The 19,749-nt window shown below is 50.4% G+C and overlaps 10 protein-coding genes across 10 annotated transcripts; 6 read left to right on the plus strand and 4 right to left on the minus strand.

The window, feature by feature from the left end:
- Positions 1-195: 195 nt before the first annotated feature.
- Positions 196-1,948, minus strand: BU24DRAFT_436988 (RNI-like protein; the record flags this gene model as incomplete). Its single annotated transcript, XM_033530189.1, has 2 exons — positions 196-694; positions 750-1,948. 2 exons carry the CDS (start codon positions 1,946-1,948, stop codon positions 196-198), a joined length of 1,698 nt encoding a protein of 565 aa, XP_033378497.1.
- A 1,206-nt stretch (positions 1,949-3,154) lies between these two features.
- BU24DRAFT_467636 (uncharacterized protein) lies at positions 3,155-4,693 on the plus strand (the record flags this gene model as incomplete). The annotated part of the gene is made up of 3 exons (XM_033532454.1): positions 3,155-3,405; positions 3,463-3,854; positions 3,927-4,693. 3 exons carry the CDS (start codon positions 3,155-3,157, stop codon positions 4,691-4,693), a joined length of 1,410 nt encoding a protein of 469 aa, XP_033378498.1.
- Positions 4,694-5,484: 791 nt separating this feature from the next.
- On the plus strand, positions 5,485-6,232 carry BU24DRAFT_72619 (Sm-like ribonucleo protein). Its single transcript, XM_033534571.1, has 2 exons — positions 5,485-5,533; positions 5,606-6,232. Exons 1-2 carry the CDS (start codon positions 5,509-5,511, stop codon positions 5,878-5,880), a joined length of 300 nt encoding a protein of 99 aa, XP_033378499.1. The 5' UTR covers positions 5,485-5,508; the 3' UTR covers positions 5,881-6,232.
- A 1-nt stretch (position 6,233) lies between these two features.
- BU24DRAFT_72606 (DUF1000-domain-containing protein) lies at positions 6,234-7,336 on the minus strand. The gene is made up of 2 exons (XM_033534570.1): positions 6,851-7,336; positions 6,234-6,761 (listed from the first exon to the last, which is right to left on the minus strand). The coding sequence occupies exons 1-2, from the start codon at positions 7,114-7,116 to the stop codon at positions 6,356-6,358; spliced, it is 672 nt and encodes a 223-aa protein (XP_033378500.1). The 5' UTR covers positions 7,117-7,336; the 3' UTR covers positions 6,234-6,355.
- Positions 7,337-7,556: 220 nt separating this feature from the next.
- Positions 7,557-8,313, minus strand: BU24DRAFT_436990 (charged multivesicular body protein-like protein 6; the record flags this gene model as incomplete). Its single annotated transcript, XM_033530190.1, has 3 exons — positions 7,557-7,787; positions 7,847-8,210; positions 8,270-8,313. The coding sequence occupies 3 exons, from the start codon at positions 8,311-8,313 to the stop codon at positions 7,557-7,559; spliced, it is 639 nt and encodes a 212-aa protein (XP_033378501.1).
- Positions 8,314-8,523: 210 nt separating this feature from the next.
- Positions 8,524-10,928, plus strand: BU24DRAFT_400895 (AAA family ATPase/60S ribosome export protein-like protein Rix7; the record flags this gene model as incomplete). Its single annotated transcript, XM_033525473.1, has 2 exons — positions 8,524-10,299; positions 10,362-10,928. The coding sequence occupies exons 1-2, from the start codon at positions 8,659-8,661 to the stop codon at positions 10,926-10,928; spliced, it is 2,208 nt and encodes a 735-aa protein (XP_033378502.1). The 5' UTR covers positions 8,524-8,658.
- Positions 10,929-12,789: 1,861 nt separating this feature from the next.
- Positions 12,790-14,533, plus strand: BU24DRAFT_473341 (PLP-dependent transferase; the record flags this gene model as incomplete). Its single annotated transcript, XM_033532776.1, has 2 exons — positions 12,790-12,955; positions 13,003-14,533. 2 exons carry the CDS (start codon positions 12,790-12,792, stop codon positions 14,454-14,456), a joined length of 1,620 nt encoding a protein of 539 aa, XP_033378503.1. The 3' UTR covers positions 14,457-14,533.
- A 283-nt stretch (positions 14,534-14,816) lies between these two features.
- Positions 14,817-17,136, plus strand: BU24DRAFT_356858 (SET domain-containing protein; the record flags this gene model as incomplete). The annotated part of the gene is made up of 3 exons (XM_033523916.1): positions 14,817-15,463; positions 15,519-16,226; positions 16,290-17,136. 3 exons carry the CDS (start codon positions 14,817-14,819, stop codon positions 17,134-17,136), a joined length of 2,202 nt encoding a protein of 733 aa, XP_033378504.1.
- A 489-nt stretch (positions 17,137-17,625) lies between these two features.
- Positions 17,626-19,131, plus strand: BU24DRAFT_72723 (uncharacterized protein). Its single transcript, XM_033534572.1, has 4 exons — positions 17,626-17,627; positions 17,681-17,798; positions 17,868-18,735; positions 18,792-19,131. The coding sequence occupies exons 3-4, from the start codon at positions 17,917-17,919 to the stop codon at positions 18,939-18,941; spliced, it is 969 nt and encodes a 322-aa protein (XP_033378505.1). The 5' UTR covers positions 17,626-17,627; positions 17,681-17,798; positions 17,868-17,916; the 3' UTR covers positions 18,942-19,131.
- BU24DRAFT_467643 (uncharacterized protein) lies at positions 19,022-19,628 on the minus strand (the record flags this gene model as incomplete). Its single annotated transcript, XM_033532455.1, has 2 exons — positions 19,022-19,376; positions 19,453-19,628. 2 exons carry the CDS (start codon positions 19,626-19,628, stop codon positions 19,022-19,024), a joined length of 531 nt encoding a protein of 176 aa, XP_033378506.1.
- Between the last annotated feature and the right edge of the window lie 121 nt (positions 19,629-19,749).

Consider the following 19,749-nt stretch of genomic DNA (forward strand, 5'->3'; position numbering starts at 1 on the left):
TAGACATCTACTAGATAGGTAGGTAAATTGGCCGATAACACAATCTATGAAGTAATTGTAACCACCTGTACATTGGTTCCTGTCTAGTTCTCTAAGGCTGTCAAATGCCCATTGACATCATCCATTAACCGATTCATTCTGCCCATTCTAAGTTCCTCCCAGTCTCCCTAAACGCCACGGAAGGCAAAAACCTCATCAGTGTTTCCTCATAGTGCAAACCGGACCGGTCGCCTTCATGACCTGCGCCAACGTCTCATCATCCGCGTCCCACCACTTGTCCAACTTCTTGATATGCCTCCTTGCCAGACCCGCATCCCTATTCCGATACACCGAATCGATTTTCCTCACATCAGTCTTGTCACTGAGAAGCCAGCGCTTGTCCTCAGCATGGAAAGTGTGGTAATCGTAGTCCGCACCATATATGCGCTTGATGTTTGCGACAATATGGTCGTGGGCTTGCTTGGCCATGGCTGCGTGCTTTTGGCCTTCGGCGATTGCTTCGGCTTCGCGGGATTGTGGCCAGATGGTTTTGCCGAAGAAGTATTGAATCGAAGGGGAGGAGGCGACAGCGCTAAGGATCTGGTTCAAGCCGACCTGGGTGAGCGCGCTGAAGCTGAGATTTAGGTAGGCGATTTGCGAACGGCTTATCAGGGTCTGGATGGCGGGCGCGGATTTGTCGGTTATCCAATTGAACCTATTGGGCATGTTAGTGTATCGTGAAAGGTTGTTTTTCGTAGGGTTCTACGTACCTGGCATCGAGATCACGAGTGGCGTAGGTGTGACCAAGTTGCAGCGTCATCAGTGTTGGATGGTCATAAAGCGACTCGCAGAGTGTAATCGTGCCGTCATCAGTTAGGCCAACCGATGTGAGCGATAGGCGGGTGAGGCTCTTGTTGGCAGCCAACCCTACGGCAAGAGCTTCAACACCAGGAGATCCTAGTGGATTACTAGAGGCATACAGAGACTCCAGTCGACAGTGCGGCGAAGCGAGAAAGTTCCGAATCGCGGTAGCACCACTGAGACCAATACCAACGGCATTGAGATAGATGTGGCGAAGAGGAAGTGGTTGTTCCCACGCAGCCAATTTGGAGAAGAGATTGGTGACACCAACATCACCCAGCTCGGTCTGATCAAGATCCAAAGTGCGGAGGTTGGGCGTTTCGGTGATTAGTCGAAACAGGTCATCTGCAGACGACGGTCCCAATGGATTGCGCTTCAACCAGATGTTCGTGACTGTGGAAGACTTCACAAGCTGATCGACCAACACTTTGAAGCTGGTTCCGTCGATGCAATTGCCCGCCAAATACCAAGTGTCAATACGGTCTGGGTACTCCTGCAGAAACTCGGCGATACACTTCGCACCGTATGGTCCGATGATGTTATTGCCGAGCAAGAAGTGGGTGATGAACTCATTGGACTTCAAGCTCTCCAAGAGATCTTTGATATTCGTTGGACCGAGCACCATTTTGCATAGGTCCATTCGACGGTCAGAATATACGACACCTCTCTCGAACTCAAGAGCATCCACCTCATAATGAGGCTCCTGGATTCGAGATGAGCTCTCAGTGGCTGTCGTTGACGAGGCCTGCTTCTCGGTACCACCGACTCTGAGGTGATCAAAGAAGGGCTTCAACGTCTTGGGTTCCGAAATTTGAACTGGCATAGGCAAACTAGGCGACCCGTCAAGGGAAACGGGGTCCTTGAGAGGATCCCAAGGGCCTTGCTCGATGATACGATGGCGCCAACTGTATTGTTCGTTCTCTTTGGTCGCTGTATCGATGGCCCGTACTCTTTGCTCGACCACGTGTCTGCGAAGCTTGACGAGGTCCCTTTCGTATTTGATGATCGGTGCCAATGAATGATCGGGCGCAGGGTACAGCAACTCGGCAGCTTTCTCAGCGATGGCAGCACTGACGGGGTCCGCGGCTTTTCGGCGAGGTGCATCCATGATGCTCTCATCGATGGCTATGAAGTTCGTGTTCGCAACTTCGCCTGCATCATCGTCGACATCGTCCTGCGCCAATGTTGAAGCAATTTGTCGAATCTTGTCTGCCCACAATATGGCTTGGTCCAGAATACTATCCTGGGAGGAAAGCTGTAGAAGAGTTGCTGAAGCCATGATGTTCAGATGCAAATTGATATTGGAGTTGTGAAACCGGCTGGGAGCCTAGGGAGTTTTTATAGTTGTCAATAGGGGTTGTAAGACAATGTCTCGAAGACAGTGTCTTGCTGTTGCCATAGCCACGTCACTTCAACTTTCTTTTTTGGAATCTCATCGAATTCGTACGAATAGAAGTTATTCTATTCAGCGGGCAAACAATCGGATTTGAGCACTGCTGCAAGGGCGTGAAGGGCGCCCCGGGCGCGTGGTAGGTTTGGTGGGGAGTCACAATCGTGCGAGTGCACGTGCTTCACGGTTGCCTAACAAACAAAGAAAGTGAATAGGCGGGATCACAAACATCGCTTCAAGTTCGACCATCATCAGCTCAGATAGTCGACGACCAATGATTGCACCCAACACGTGTATCAAGAGACGAATAATTCGATCCAGCAGCAAAGATAGGATGAAAGCAATTCACGGCTCACGCCACCTCGACATCGCCTTCGAATGTGGGCAAAATGCCGTGCTGTAATGTACTTAGTTGAACAGAATACCAATATTAACACCTGTGACAGATTACGTTCTGACAATCACATCTTAAAATCCCCATCTCCTTTTACTTTCCCATAATCCAGAATCCATAGTGCTCCAACTTCTACAAGGTGCCCACGGATGCCCGGGTTCACATGTTCGCCTCACGCTCTAGAACCATGTGTTGAGCCGCACATTGAGACCCAATCCAGCCTCGGGCAGCCGCAGACGAATATTTAATATAAAGTAGCACCATTATCGACATCATATTTGTCTTACTCAATATTCACAACTTCCCTTGGGGGCTATAGTGCGACCAGGTGACATTGGCAGAGAGCAAAATCCGGGGAGTCGGCACGGGAAGAATCGCTGATTGGAGGGTCGTGCGATGGATGCTTGTCAGGCCCAAATCCTTCGATGTATAAGTTGAAATACGACTTGGCAGCATTCGTACTTTGTATGTATATGTATGATGGGGAGGAAGTACTCCCTTGATTGCGGTTCTTCAATTATGTTACAACCATGGCGGACGTTGACAGAGCTACATTGGATCCGCCTCCGCCATATTCGGAGGCAGTAGCTACTACGCCAAAGACACAAGGCGGCGCATTGCCGAGTGTATCGCAATCTCAAGCAGCTGCTCCCACGCCTAACAAAAAGTCATTATGGAAGAGACCGGTAATGATACCTATAGTACTACTGGGGGTTGGGGTAATCGTTGGAGTCATCGTCGGGACAGTAGTTGGCGCCAAACGTGTCAATGCGAGTAACGCGTGAGTGGTAACAATACGAAACGATTCCAAAGATTTAGGATTGACAGATATTATTAGATCAAGTTCTCGATTGCAATCGGGTGTAACGTCTTCGTATCCTTATTACTATTATCCTAGTACTACAACGACATACATATCGAGCTCGACTTATTATTACGACTACCCTACCGAATCACCAAACCCAGAACCGCGACCAATGTTAAATAACCAAAGCATCATTCCTCGAACGTTTGGCGGAGCCTCTGAGTCGCCATTCGGTCTGACCGCCTGGGACCTGAAGGAAGACGGAACATTATGGATTGAAGAAAGCAGACAAGGCGAATGGATCAAAGTGCTCGACCAGAAGTTCCTGCTCGCCCCGATAGCTGTCAAGACCGGCGACGGCACCCAGATGGCGGTTTCAGTCGACGCAATTACTGGCCAAATAGTGGTTGCGTACTTTAGGGATGGTTCGTGGGGGAGGGGATGGGAGGAGGTCTCTAGGCCTGTTCGCGCACCCATTCTGACTCGTCCAACCGCAGTGTCTCGAGGTAACGGTGGGATTGATATCTTCGCTATTGACTCGATGGGCGAAATGTGGACTGTCTCGCAAGACAACGGCTTCTGGAGTGAGTTCGAATACTTGGGCTCCGAGTTCACTGGCGAAGTGTCTGCGACGTCATGGGATGAAAAAAGGATCGATGTCTTTGCCAGACGCAACACCTGGATTTATCATCTGTGGTGGACAAATGAGGGAGGCTGGTCGAACTTGTGGGAAGAGCTAGGAGAAGCGTATGTCATCGAAGATACCGATTTCTCGCCGCCGCGGGCAGTATCGTGGCGTTCTCCCGAGGGCGACGGAATAATCGACGTTGTGGTCAACTCTGGTTCGACTTACCACAAGATGTTCAGCAATGGTGCATGGGGCAATGACTGGGACATCGTACCGGCAAGCCATGAGGGAGGGGTACTTCCACATACAATCAGCGTTGTTTCTGGGGATGGTGTGGATGAACGACCATTCGCACACATGATGGCTCGAGGAGACGACAACTGTATCCATTACATCTCTCATAACGGCACCGAATGGGATTCCTGGGTCCCTCTTTGGTGTGGTGAGAACGGTGTGGATCGCGAGATTATAAGCCATATGGCGACAAGTATCATCAGGGGCGAAGATGGTGTTGTCGATTGTATAGTACGTGACTACAGTGGAGACTTGATGCGCTATCAGGTGAAAGGGCATCTAGATCCAGAAGGCTTGCCGCCGTTTAATGACGACTGGGAGATATTAGGGGCGGGTGGGTGAGACAAGAGTTGGGGGCTTGAGTTGAACTAAGAGGAGAATTATGATGCCCTATTCCCAGGGTAGGAAACTCCAAACTCCCATAGGAGCTGAAGATCCACAGGAGGACTCATTCATCTTTTTCTGAATGTGTCCGATGCATTGACGGCCAAAACTAGGAGACCCCGGAAACCACACTTCGGTGGGGAGAACGTCGCTGCTGTGCATGGAAGATTCTCAGTCCAGAAGACCGGCGAACAAGTCTGGAGGGAACTATTTCTTCACATTCAATGAGATTCCATAAAGAGGGAGAGAAGAGTATTTCAACATCTCAATTCAGAGTCGTTGGACATTCGATTGCCTGCCAGAAGATGGGAGAAAGCTTCACATATAGGCCTAAATGATTGGCATACTCTATAATTATACGTCGTAGCAAAAACATTCCAATGTCTAAGGCTTGAAAAGTACAGAACAGCTATCGCCGTCCTCAAACTTGATAGTAGATAGGATCAGTTTAATACCATAATTCAATGCGGAATGCTCATTGGTTGGAGCGCACGGACGGGGTGCGTCCTAGATCAACTGCAAGCTTCACTCGACATTTCCGAATGTTTAAACATTTCCCCAATAACAGCTCCCAGTGTTCCAAAAACCCCTCCCTCGCAATCAGCATTGATCCTTCTGTTACGCCAGAAACCTCAATAAGACCATAACCTCATCCACCCACACCGGTGTCTGGAGTTTTCCCCCGACCCACTTTCCACCCAGGAAAGCTCACCACCAGGCCTGTAACCGCGCCTCAGAATCCACAATCCACAACCTCACATCCTCCATCCACCATGGCCTTAAACGCCTACCTCAACAGTAATCCTCCCCCTCCTTCCCCCACTGCCATTCCCCTCTCCGCCCCCCCCTCCCCCAACTAACCCCCCGCAGAAAAAGTCTCCGTCCTCACACTCGACGGTCGCACAATGGTCGGAACCCTCCTCTCATGCGACGGCTCCATGAACATCGTCCTCGCCGACGCAGTCGAACGCATCATCCGGCCCCTCGACGACGAAGGCACGCCGAGCGAAGAGGTCCCGCTGGGCCTGTACATCATAAGAGGGGATAGCGTGGCGCTGTGTGGGCGGGTGGATCTGGAGGTCGATGGGCAGATTAATTGGGAGAAGGTGCATGGGGATGTGATTGGGACGACGAAACATTTTTGAGGGCGAGGGACTGTGTGCGCGGGGAATTTGGAGTTTTGGGAGGGAGGGGAAGATACTGGGGGAAGAGCTTGCGCGTGTAGGAGCTTTAGCCTGGGGATGGAGGGAGAAGGAGCATAAAGGGCCTGAAAATGATACCCACGAGCGAATAGAGATATACGGAGCGTATGTCAACACTTCAATATTGACGGACGGAGAGCTGGTTGTAATTGCTAATCTTCGCATTTCGAGAGCGAGAGAGAGAATGGCCCGCTGGAAATTTTGTAATGATCAATTGAAATTATGGAACAACGTCAGGGACCTGCAATGATGCGTGCCGTGCCACACACCCGTGAAAGAGAAGCAAAGAAAGAAATTTTTCCTGTTGATTACTCCTGTTAATCTGATCTGAAGGCCTATTGTTATGTTGGTATCATCACTCGCTTTTCATTCCCCTCCTTTGCGACGGTCAGAATGGAGCTTCCTCCATTCCATGTCTCTACTGTATACTTCTCCCAACACCCACATCCGTCCCCACGATCGCCTTATGATCCCCCGGATTCGCCGCAGCCTCATACAGCACGTTCACCGGCTCCTTATTCAGCTTCATGAAGTCGCCCTTGAACCCGAGATAGCTAATTCTCGTCTCATCCTCCTCGCCACCGCTCCAATTATCCTCGAAGAAGAGCGCGAGGCTCCGCGTTGTGTTGAAGTACGCACGCTTCACGGGGATCTCCTGGACCTCCGAGGACTGCGAGACGGAGAGTTCCTGCGTGGGTTCCTTCTCGGAGGCGGTGTCGAAGTCGATGTCATCGGCGTTTACGAAGACTTTGAGGGTCTTGGGCGAGTGGTCGGATTGCGAGGTGCGGATTAGGATTGAGTGGAGGCGGACTTGGCCGGTGAATCTGAGTTTGCGGAGATGTTGGTCAGTGGGTTGTGGTCATTGATGATTGATGAACCTTGTTTTGGGTGCAAGGGCAATTTTGGAACTTACGGGATTATCATGAGGAGCTGTTCATCTGCACTGCTCTTGAGCTCTGGCTCTGGGTCTAGTCTTTGCATCCATGTTTTTTGGCAGATTGCGCGGCCGGAGTTGGAGTCGTCTTCGTTAAGGGTGTGGAGCTTGCTGAAGTCTATTTGTTCGTAGAGGAGGTTCTGGAGTGCTGGTGTGATGTCATCGCTATGGTCGTGGACGTGGTCGTGAGCTTCGGCGTGCTCATCGTCATGGCCGTGACCATGGTGGTGATGGTGATGCGACATGTTTGTGGTGGGATGTGATGGCGGGGTAGCTTGAGTTGGTGGGGATCGTATAGTTTGATGTGTATGTTCGATCAGGTCTGAGTTGTGGACAGCAACAGCATGTCAAAGCGGGTTGTAAGATGTGGATTGTTTGCTACATGTATGTCCTTAAGTAAACTTTCTGGTGTGGATCAACACTGTCATGTGCAGTGACGTGAAGTGCGAAACACACCGATGCCTAATTGAGCGATTCGCGCTTCACTGCATTATGTCCCATCAAGAGCACATGGACAACCAACTTCACTGCTACAAATCAGATGGATATTCAAATGCATATGTACGGAATAAGACGAAATCCAAATGCGGCCGCCTGATCTAGTATGTCCAAATTGGACACTCCATAACGCCTCGCTGCAATGCCTCTTGAGTATTGAAATTGTAGATCGCAAAATGTCATCAAATCATGCGGGAATGAGCTCTCGTTGCTGCTGCTCGGCAGCTCTGTCGCGGGCTCTCTTCTTTGCTCGCTCTTTGGCGATCTCTGCCTTCTGTGCATCGGTCAATTCGATCTTGTTCGCAGGCGCGGTGGGTAGATCGATGCCCGAGAGTTCGGCTTCAAGGGCTTCCAGCTCATCCTCAACCTCGTCCTCGTCCTGGTTGGAGAGATTGTTCGCCAGCATATTGCTGATTTCCTGTGTATATTTGTGTTAGCACAGCCAAAGTATTGTAGGTTTACAATTGTCCTCCATACCTCTTGGTAAGCGCGTGCCTCTGCATTCTCCTCGAGCAGTTTCTCAACCTGTTCCACCCCGCCCATTTCCTTATGAATCTCCTTCAGCACCTGTGTTCCTTGCTGCAATCCGAACATAACATCCTTCTGCAACTGCGCAAACTCTACGTCATGCGTCAACTGCTCGAGCTGCGCCAACTGCGCATCTGCCTTTGCGAGCAATGACTCCTGGTATTTCTTGCGCCGGAGAGCAAGCTTCGCCTTCTTCTCGTCGCCTCGTTTCAGACATTCCTTTGCGACTGCCAACTCGCGGTCGGTGATAACGGTAATGCGCTTCTGGTATTGGTGTAGCTTATCTCGCTGGTTCTTCATGTCCAGGATAGCTCTGAGATTGAGTCAACATCCACTCTATGAGACTTCCTACTCGCTATTTCAGGCACATACTTATCCTGGGCAGAGATCTTGTTCGTGCTCCCCGAGTTCCCCATGATTTCATGGCTATGGGGTGGTGTATCTGGGGTGCAATGTAGTTTGTTGAGACTTGGGAGATGTGATGTGCCATGGTTTCGCGCGCGTGCCCTACCAGCCGGTACAATGATGTCGACAGCGCAGGGACCGTGCATTATCGATAAGCAAAATAGGGTACAATGTCTTGGCATCAACTTTTTTTCCGAGTTTCCTTTGGAGATGCATCGCCGAAGCACCTCCGCAAAATCGTCAAGTTCTGTTTAATAGCGTTCACGCAAGAAAAGCAAGTTACAAGGGTTCTTTAAAAGGAAAGAGCGTAATAGGTTATCTCGCTATTTTCTGAAACTGCGAGACAGCACTCAAAAATGGCTTCACGAAGTCGTGCGACTTTACAGCAAGGTCTCGACAAGGAAGTGTATCAAATCGTCACAAAGTTCATAGAGGAACGAAATGAATCGCCACTCAAGATAAAATCTTACACTCTATACGACTGGATCAAGGGTTCGAACAGCAGTCTAAAAAGGAGACCCAAGAAACAATTAGAGGATTCTATCGACCGCGTACTGGCCGTCCTGCAAGAGGACGAATCCGGAGAAGATGAATTGGTCGAAATGGAGGGCTTCGTCGAAGAGGTCGCAAAGAAGGAGAAGAAAAGCCACTCGACAGATTTGATGAATCGGTCCATTGTCAACTCCTGGGCCGTGTCATCGGGGACCGCCACCCCAACCGGAGAGAAGAGCAAGAAACGCGACGGATCTAAGGTCAATGGCGAAAGGGATGCTAAGAAACCGAGAAAAGAGAAGGACGGCCAGAAGATCAATACATCACCGCCAACGCATCTTAGCCTGGAGGATGTAGGTGGTGTCGATGATGTCAAAGCCCAATTAAAGGATCACCTCGTCATGCCATTGCTCCGACCTGAAGATTACGTGCGAAGGGGCATTCCAATTCCCAGGGGTATCCTACTTCACGGCCCCCCAGGTTGCGGCAAGACTGTGATTTGCAGAGCGTTTGCCGCAAAACTCGGGGTTCCTTTCATTGAAATTCTCGGCCCTTCCGTTGTTTCTGGCATGTCGGGAGAGTCGGAAAAGCAGATTCGGGAGCATTTCGAAAGGGCAAAGGAGGTCGCCCCGTGTCTCATCTTCATCGACGAAATCGACGTGATTGCACCCAAGCGAGACACGGCGCAAAGCCAGATGGAGAAGCGAATCGTCGCACAGCTCCTGATATCTATGGATGGCCTGGCGATGGAGTCTAACGATGGCAAGCCAGTCATTGTACTAGCCGCTACAAACCGACCGGACAGTATCGATCCGGCTCTCCGACGAGGAGGTCGCTTCGATACTGAGATCAACATGGGTGTTCCTAACGAGGGAATGAGAGAGCTGATTCTCAAGGCGTTGACTCGAGGGCCAAAGTTGGACAACGATGTGGAATTCAAAGCACTGGCAAAGATGACTGCAGGTTTCGTCGGAGCAGATCTTCGCGATCTTGTGAGCAAAGCAGGGACATGGTCGATGAATCAGTATATCAAGGCATTGGAGAGGCAAGCCGCAGAAACTGTTACGGAGATGGACATCGACGATACACCTGCTGTTACTGTAGGCTCTGAGATGGACCGCTCAATTGACAGACTTGTCCAACGTGCGCGTGATCAAGAGATGCCGGTGCCTGAAGGATACGAGGACGAGACGATTAGGATGGAAGCTTTCACGGCTGTTCTACCAAGCATCATTCCTTCCTCCAAGCGAGAAGGCTTTGCGACAATTCCAGACACCACATGGCGGGATGTTGGTGCATTGGAGAATGTTCGTGAGGAACTACAAATGGCTATCGTGGAGCCGATCAAGAACCCTCAACGCTACAAGAAGGTCGGCATCTCCGCGCCAACAGGTGTGCTTCTATGGGGCCCACCAGGTTGCGGAAAGACTCTATTGGCAAAGGCCGTCGCCGCGGAGTCCAAAGCGAACTTTATTAGCGTGAAAGGACCAGAGCTGCTCAACAAGGTAAGTCAGCTGCTCGCCCACCCCTACTGCTTTCAATCGTTGCACGAGCTGACAAAATATAGTATGTCGGAGAGTCCGAACGTGCCGTTCGACAAGTCTTCACTCGAGCACGCAGCTCCGTTCCTTGCGTTATCTTCTTCGATGAACTTGATGCTCTGGTACCACACCGTAACAGTGAACAGTCGGAAGCCTCCGCCCGTGTTGTCAACACGCTGCTCACCGAACTCGACGGCCTTTCTACCCGAGAAGGAATTTACCTTATTGCAGCTACCAATCGACCCGAAATGATTGACCGTGCCATGCTTCGTCCAGGACGACTAGAAACCCTACTTTACGTGGAATTGCCAAAACCAGAAGAGAGAGTGTCTATCCTTCGAGCGCTTATCCACAAGACCCCCGGCATGAGCCTCGAACTTGCGGAAGTCGCCCGCAGAGACGACTGCAAGGACTTCAGTGGTGCAGATCTAAGCGCCTTACTACGGAGAGCAGCACAGCACTGTCTCCGGGCTGGCAGAGACATGGTGGAGGCGATTGATCTTGAGGTTGCGGCAAAGCATATCAAGCCCAGTGTCGGCGATATCAAAAATTACGAGCGATTAAGGAAGGAATTCGAGACAAAATTGTGGTAGATCACTATTTAGGTTGTAGTCTAACTAATCAACATTTTCCCATCGCGGATACTACTTTCTTTCTCTATGCCCGCAAGTCTATGGTGAACATGACGTCCATCTCTCCCAAACCACCCTCCCTCACAATCAACCCGCACCCGTTCAAGCACAGCAGCGGCACAGCGTCCCGAAACCTCTCGCACGTGTCCCTGCCCTCAACTTAACCCGGTCATCGGCTCCTCGCTGCAGTACAACCCACGAACCCATCCGGTGCAACACTGCAACGACGGACAACCCGCCCGGGCGTCGCGTGGCAGGTTCCCAATAGCTCTGCTACCCTTGTTCTTAATTCGAAGGTGTGCTGCGCATCGGTGAGTGGCATGCAGGCCAATCGTACGAAGAGGTTTGCTGGGGATGGGTGGAATGGGTAAGCATGCGGGGGCGGTGTTGGGGGGCGTAGGGTAAATAGAAGACGGCGGAGGGTTGATTAAATGGTTTTTTTCGTATAAGCAGTGGAAGGTGAGGCTGAGAATGACATATCGTCAAACAGTTGGAAAAATAATTAGTATATGTAAGCCTGCGGTATCATTGTTGCTAAAGTACGAAGCATTGGAGAGGTGTTTGTATCGGAGTTTCAACTGTGACTGCAAGTATTTTGTAGAAGGCTTGAACTTTGAGGCGACCACACTTCTAGAACAATTCCAGAATACGCCAACAAATCAAGTGTCAAATGACACTGCATCTTTTTCACCAAGCATATACCACCTCCCAAATATACACCAAAGCGGGCGTTGCCCAGCTGTAGATCAACCCCTGTCATCCCAATCGGGCGTTCTCTCAAGGGGAAAACTAGTTCCTCCTGCACTCGTACTCGTGAGTGAGATAAGCTGAGTCAAAGTTCGGATTCAACACACGAATCACCATGACGCAAATCTGCCACGAAAGACTGCTTAGGACTTATCGATTGGAAATATTCCAGAAAAAAATGGACGGATGAATGTCATGCGGTCAGTGCTCCTGTACGGGTGGATCAGGCGCCCTGCCCGTTAGATGCTAGGAGTGGATATGCTCGAGTGTCACGGTGTGCATCGCCACAGTTCGTGGTCGACGGACGAGGAATCTTGGGTTTTGGTGATTCTTGAGGACTGTCTCATCCAAGCTGGGTTGTGCTAGATGCCGGAGTGATTGAGTAAAGATGCAGTCATTGCTGAGCATCCACGAACGAATTATATGCTAAGTTCCTGTAGAAGTGAACACCCCGTGCCACTTTCAATGCTAGAAGGGTGTTTCCTTGAGCACCAGACTATGTGATCTCAGCATTGGGGGGCGAATCATAGGGCACAACTTCGTATTCGAGATGTAAGCCCAGGCTGGGAAGCAGTTCACTCCAGTTTTTGGTGAAGGTGGGATAGGCAGATATGGTGATCCGTGCATTGTGCAGGGCATTCACAATAACTGATTTTTCACATACCAAAGTGAATATCTATTATATAGGATCTCCAGATGAATTGACATAGTTGTCTCGCGCGACGCAAGTTGTCTGGTTTGCAACTTCAACGCCTTCGCCCCCCTTGGATATCGTGGCTTATATACTTCGTGGATGTTGGTGTGTATGCAACTATACGCCCGTCTGCTTGTGCTGACTGGACTTTCTCAGGGACGAGAGAAGTTCTACAGGTCTTGTTCCATTACGCCCTGATAAGCAGTTTATCACTCCCACGGCGGGTCCTGATCCTTCGATCGAGTCCTGATTCATACTCTACAATTCAACTAGATTTTCGCATACATTTTCTGGAGGCTTTTGAGCCCACTCAACTTTTAGACGTGGAAGAATACAATTGCTCATCAGACGAATATGATGGGACCACGTATCGATGAAATGATGTGTTCATCATTCGAACAAGATCAGAAAGATAGAAGCCAAGTTGTGTCGAGGAGAACCAGGCGGAGTCGTACTGTCAAACTCAGGTCTTTTGAGGAAGAAACGAGGCTGGCTTACAATGCTCGCATCTCGCGGCTTAGGAGCACCGAGTACCCCATGATTAACGGTATGTATGAACGGTGACAAGTTCACATCTTCAACTAACTGTGATAGGCACTACGTACCTTGACCATGCAGGAACGACACTGCCAGCGCGATCTCTCATGACTCTGTTTTCCGATACCATGCAGGTCCAACTCCTAGCAAATCCACATTCTTCTTCACAATCTGCTCCGAACTACTCACATGTTATGATCGAAGAGACTCGGAAGAAGGTCTTGGACATGTTTGGCACAGATTCGGACACATACGAAGTTGTATTCACAGCCAACGCAACCGCTGCAGTTAGACTTGTTGCCGACGCATTTGCTTGCCAGCAGCAAGGCTTCGAATACTACTACCACCAGAACTGTCACACAAGTCTTGTTGGAGTTCGGGAGCTGGCGAATACTAGCCACTGTTTCCAGTCAGATCGAGAGGCCGAGTCGTGGATCCATGGCCAGTCACCACATAGTGAGATGGATGATACAATCCCGACCTTGTTCGCTTACCCAGCCCAATCGAACATGAACGGTCGCCGGCTTCCAATCACATGGGCATCTAATATCCGTTTCAGTCCTGCTCATCGAAACACATACACCCTTCTCGACGTAGCTGCCCTAGTCTCCACGAGTCAGCTTGATCTAAGTACAGATGACCACTCGCCAGATTTCGTCACACTTTCGTTTTACAAGATCTTCGGGTTCCCTGATGTTGGAGCATTGCTGGTCCGTAAACCGGTCTCCCATATATTCAATCAACGACGGTACTTCGGCGGGGGTACCACGGAGATGATCACCTGCGACGAAAATCATTGGGTTGCTAAGAAGCCCCGTCTCTGCGATAGACTGGAGGACGGCACATTACCTATCCGCAACATCCTCGCCTTGAACATTGCCATCGACGCACACAAGAACCTCTTCCGCGGATTCGATTCGATCTCCAAACATACAACATGGCTCGCCAAATCGCTCTACGATCGACTTTCACAGATGAGACATCAGAACGGTATCTCGTTGTGCAGTATCTATCTCGATCCCGACTCAACCTATGGAGACCCGACTACTCAAGGTGCAACAGTGACGTTCAACATCCGAAGGCCTGATGGATCGTGGATCAGCAGCGCTAGTATTGGGGAAATGGCGTTGAAGCATAACATCCTTATTCGGACAGGGAGCCTGTGCAATCCAGCAGGGATGGCAAATGCTCTTGGTCTTACATCTACCAATATCCGCGATGCGTATGATAGCGGCTTTCGATGCGGGCAGCCGAACGATGTGAGGTTCGGTGTACCGATGGGGATGGTTAGAGCCAGCCTTGGACCCATGAGCACAGTCGAAGATGTTGACGTTTTCGTCAAGTTTGTGGAAACCTGTTATTTGGATGGGAATGGGCCACATCAAAGAGATATCAGTGATTTGCTTGCGGTAGCTGACTCAGAACACGGTGAGGAACTGTTGCCAAAGAAGAAGCAAAAGAAATCTTCTAGAATGCGGCATAGATTTCCGAAATGGCTTGGGTTTTATTGACAAGATCATCAACAGCGTACTGAAATAGAGGAAACAAAAGAAGAGGAAGTCTTTGAATACATCAGCGCAAACAGGCGGCATCCGGCTTGCTCTTTTGGGTGTTTAGATACATAGATTTCAAACATTACAATGAATCAGAGAGAATACAATGGTTTCAGTGTTTGTAAAATGGTTGCTAACTAAATGAGCAACGCGTCCAAAAATAATAGTCGCGTTGTTCAACTTTATTTCACTACCTTTACCTTTACCATTCTCACTCACGTCCACAACCAACTTCGTCCACAACCAACCTCTACAACAACGCGATTCAAAGTGTTGATCACACAAGTTTCCGCCGACACGGAAAACGATCACGCTACTATGGAAGACGCGTGGGCAGCTGGGCTTGAAGCCCAAAAGACGATTCTTCGAGAAGCAGAGAGGCGGAAGGGAGAAAAGCCCAACGACCTCAAGTCTCGCGAAGAGAGTCTTCGGTGGTTCTCGAAGAGCGTGAGGGATGCCATATTTGGGGAAGACACATGGCATCCCTTGGTGAGACTCTCGTTCCTGACACCTACCTATCCGCCATGCACCACCCCCCTCGCCCAGCTTGAGCCCATCACCATCGAAGATCTTGGACTAGAAACCCATCATCGAGGAAGATACATCGCTCTCCGCGCAATCACCCCACCCCTTCAGAAAGACACGGTGGTTGCTATTGCTGAGGACGTACTCGATCGTGTTACGATCCTTCAGCTCTGCCTCCAAGAGGAGGAAGGTGTTCGCACGGCGGGTGATATCATCAACGTAGGCACTGTCGTTTTGGTGAAGGAACCCTTCTTCAAAATCACCGAGACTGGTGATTATGCTTTGCGCGTGGACCACCCCTCCGACCTCATCTATGCCAGCGAACTCAACGAGTTATACCCTCGTGAGTGGCGACAAGACGTCCCAACGGATGCAAAGATGTACAAGGTGGCTGGTGACTTGGCCATGGGAAACAACAAGTATTGGAAGGCGATCGAAGCGTAAGCGTCTATCCAGGGTTCCGTCAGTATTGGCAAGGCTTATATCGTTCACTAGCTACACAAACGCCCTTGTCTCCTCCACTGATCCAGATGCTATTGCAATCATTAAGCGCAATAGGTCACTGGCGTACCTCAAAACCCATCAATTTGATGCCGCACTTCTAGATTCGGGCTACCCCAATTTTGGTCCAAAGCCATCTGAGAAGGCGTTGTTCCGGGCAGGTGAAGCCCTCTACTCACTACAGCGGTTCGAAGAATGCCGCCAAGTCCTCGAAACTCTACACACGGAATATCCTCAGAACCCTTTGGCAAAACCTAAGCTTGAGCGTGCTCAGAACCGCTACGTAGAGATGGATACCGGTGTTTATAATTTCAAAGCCATGCAAAGGGACGTCCATGACCACAATGCGCCGGATCTTGACTATGCCACCTACATTGGACCCGTCGAGATCAGAGAATCCATCGGTAAAGGCCGTGGTCTTTTCTTAACAGAATATGTGAAGGCTGGAGCGTTGATCCTTTGTGAGAAAGCGTTCGCTCGCGCTCACGTCCCACAGACGCCAGAGCCCGGTTCGATCACTACTATGCTTATAGATCCATTTAAGGATATTCGCCACGTTCATGGCCAAGCCGAGCTTCAGCAGATGGTTACGCAAAAAATCTACACCAACCCATCACTTGCTTCTCGATTCACCACGTTGCATTGCGGCACGTACGAGACAGTGAACGAATCTGTCGTCGACGAGACGCCAGTAGTTGATGCGTAAGTTCAGTATTGATCGTAGCAGTAGGAGTCATTTCAAAATTAATCCGATGAGCTTGGTAGATTTCTCGCGCATGCAATTACCTGGTTGAATATGTTCGCATGCCCAATCTCTAGCTTGCACTCACACCGACAAGACATGGAAGAGGAAACCCGGCAAGGTCCAACCCCTTTGTCTATCCTACATGGCAGACACTCAGTCGGCATCTGGACTCACGCGTCATACCTCAACCACTCATGTACCAGCAATACTCGCCGCTCTTTCATTGGCGACATGATGATTGTAAGGGCGACCCGTGACTTGGACGCTGGCACCGAACTCTCTTTCTGGTATCAGGTTCCTGACTTCCAGCTTTCGCCCACCCGGGGAAGTCAGCAAGAAAGACTGCAGAGCTGGGGATTCACTTGCACGTGCGCCATCTGCCAGGACGAAAACCACACGACCACCGCTACCCTAGAAGAGAGAATGAGGATCATTGTCGGACTGAAGCGGGCATATTTCGCACCTACAGAAGACAAGACCAAGACTCAAATCATCAAACGACAACTGAAAGCGCTGAACGCAACCTATACCCAACCCGCTGAAGATGTTCCTCGTCTCTTGGTATGGCAATCCCAGCTCGAGCTGGCACAACTGTATATCAAGCGACAGAAGCCCGAAAAGGCGTTGAACGCAGCGCGGGAGTTCTTCACGTCTCTCGGATACCGTGTCGTTGGCTTGGATGCGACTACGTCCCGCTTCGAGATACTGAGATGGGGCCTGTTCCAGGACCGCTCGATTCAGGCGTTCTTTGTGATATACAATGCCTTCCTCGAATTGCAAGATTGGCAGAACGCAAAAGTTGCGGCTAAGTACGCCATGACCGCTGTCAAAGTCGTTGTTGGCGAGGACGATTCGCTTGGACTTTAAATCTTTCATAGCGGTTAGCGAAGAGGATTGAGCAGCACACGTGGCACCGCGCGGCCTGGGGACTTGAAGTTGCTTTTTCTCTTTACCATTGTGGTTTGGTATTGAATTGGGGGAAAGGATTTTGTGATTGAAAGAGCACGGTAGTCAATTGGTAGATGCTTTGTGGCTGCTGTCGAGAAGGGTTATGTAGGAGATTGCGATGAGTCCTCCTGCACCCAATTGTGCTTGATGACAAGCTGGTAGATTTGTGGAAAAATTCCAAAAAATTCTTTTGTTCAGAGAACATATCATAGTCACCCCAGGAACAACAGAGAAGCATCAAACCCTCGTGTCATCCAACCCCGCCAAGTCCCATCAACGTTCACGACCCCAACCCCAGATCCCTTGCACACGCGTCTTACTGCATGCGCAGTCACGGCACACCTGGCCAGGCCAGGTCCCTGCGGTGCACCTTCGCCCCGAACACGCAGCTCATGCTTTCCGTCCACCTGGTTCGTCGAACATCCTTGCCATAGTAAGCCCATTGTTTCTGAACTGACTCCAGATGCACTCGTGCGAGCGTTGGGAGGAGGGCGGTGGGAGTTGATGGCGGCGGCGAGGGAGTATTGGATGTTCTGAATGGGTTGTTTGGTGGCTTTTGCAATGGATTTGGGGGTGCAAATGTATAAATCCTATACTGAACCTGTTTCTCACCGTTCATTCATGCTAAGAAAAAACGTGTGCGAACTTAGGTGTTGAGGAAATATCATACAGCTTCAAGTCCACACCTTGCGATTCCACATGTCTACAGCACAGCACTACTCCCCCCTCCTAGATCTCCCCCTCGAAATTCGCGAACAAATCCTCTTCGAAGCCCTCTCATGCTCCTCTTCCTCTCCAAAATCTAACCCTTCAATTCTCCCTTTCGACAGACCTGTCCTCCAAATCTTTACGGACAACCTCACCACCAACCCATCAAAATCAACAACCCCCAATACACATAATTTTAAAGCATTACCACAGAAAACAACAACAGTACCAACCCTCCTCACCACCAACCGCCAAATCCACGCCGAAGCCTCCGCAATCATCTGGTCTAAATTCGCCATCCACATCACAGGTCACAACAGCTACCCCGATCACTCATCGTGGCTTTCATACTGGCATTGCCGACAGCCAACTGTCCCACCCACTGTGCGCCATCTCCAGATCCGATGGACCGAGGTCGTGGAATGGGACGTCGACAGCCGCCAAGACAATAGAAAGATCGTTGATAAGAAGAAACTCCACTCGACAGTGGCGCAGGTGAGAAATTTCCCCGGATTACTGAGCGTGAGGGTGCAGGTGCACTTCCTGGGGACGTTGAAGACGCCATCGAATGCGGCGAAAAGGGCTTCTGTGAGGAGATTAGCTGCGCTTGTCTACGCGATTCGGGGACTAAACGTTCGTGTCGATGTGTTCCTGGAGCCGAACGGAGAGGCGCCGTGGGGGAGGGAGGTTGTGAGGTTGTGTCAAGATGAAGTTAGGCAGAGGGTTAGGACGACGGGGTTGCTTGAGGAGGCTGTTGTGGAGAGTTCGAAGAGGGAGACGAAGGGGGAGGGGCTTGTTTGGTCGTTTTTGGTGAGTTGATTGATGTGTGATGGCATGGGTGTGACCATGTTGTTGATAATTGACAGGGACATTTGTCTACGGCGCAAGATGAGGAGTGGAAGAGAGATATGATGGGACTATGGGATTCGAATTCGGATGAGGAACGACATCGAACCGACACACGACGAGTCACTGAAACGAAACAGTCCATTACACCGAAGCTCATATTGATCTGACCATCAATCGCCAAAACATCTCAATCATCCCCCACACAAACTTACTTCCCAAGACGTACACCCCACCACCTAATGAACCCTCAAACCCCCTTCTTCTCCTCCTCAACAAGCACACCACTAACCCCATTCCAATCACTATTCTCCCCCTTCGTCTCCCCCTTCCTCTTCAACCAGCAATTCGCCCCATTATTGATACTATAACTCCTCGCGACGTCCACATCAAACGTAAACGCATCGCACCCCTTGTCCTCGCCCATGAACTTCCGCGACGTCGCGCACGCGTCCGCGCATTGCTCCACGGAGAACGCGAGGATGCCGGTGATGTCGCCGGCTTGGAAGTTGAGGTTCGTTTTGCAGGTGAAGGAGACGGTGGAGTCCCAGGTTGGGAGGACGGAGGAGGGGCAGGAGAGGGTTAGGCGATCGATGTTGGGAATGCTATGGGTTGTGGGTTAGGGGGAGGGCTGAGAAGGATGACCGAGAGGGTGGTGTTTGGGAAGGGAATGCGACTTACACTCGAGCTTGAGATAGTGTGAGTGCTGAGAAGAGGACGAGGAGGGAGGTGGATGGGATCATGGTTGCGAGGTATGAGGGAAGTGTCTTGTCGGATGTTGTAGAAGTGAAGTAGTCGTTACTTGTTGACGATGTTACGGACTTGTTGCTTGAAGGTTCATACTTTATAGTGCTCATTGAGACATTGGAAAGAGTTAGGCGTCCACTGTGACCATCAGCTTCTGCATGACGAGATTGCGGTTCATGGGGTGTTTATTGCTTTGAATTATTGACAGGTGATACGACATCAACGGAGAGT

This window comes from Aaosphaeria arxii (genome assembly GCF_010015735.1).
Source record: "Aaosphaeria arxii CBS 175.79 unplaced genomic scaffold BU24scaffold_12, whole genome shotgun sequence".
NCBI lineage: Eukaryota > Fungi > Ascomycota > Dothideomycetes > Pleosporales > Aaosphaeria > Aaosphaeria arxii.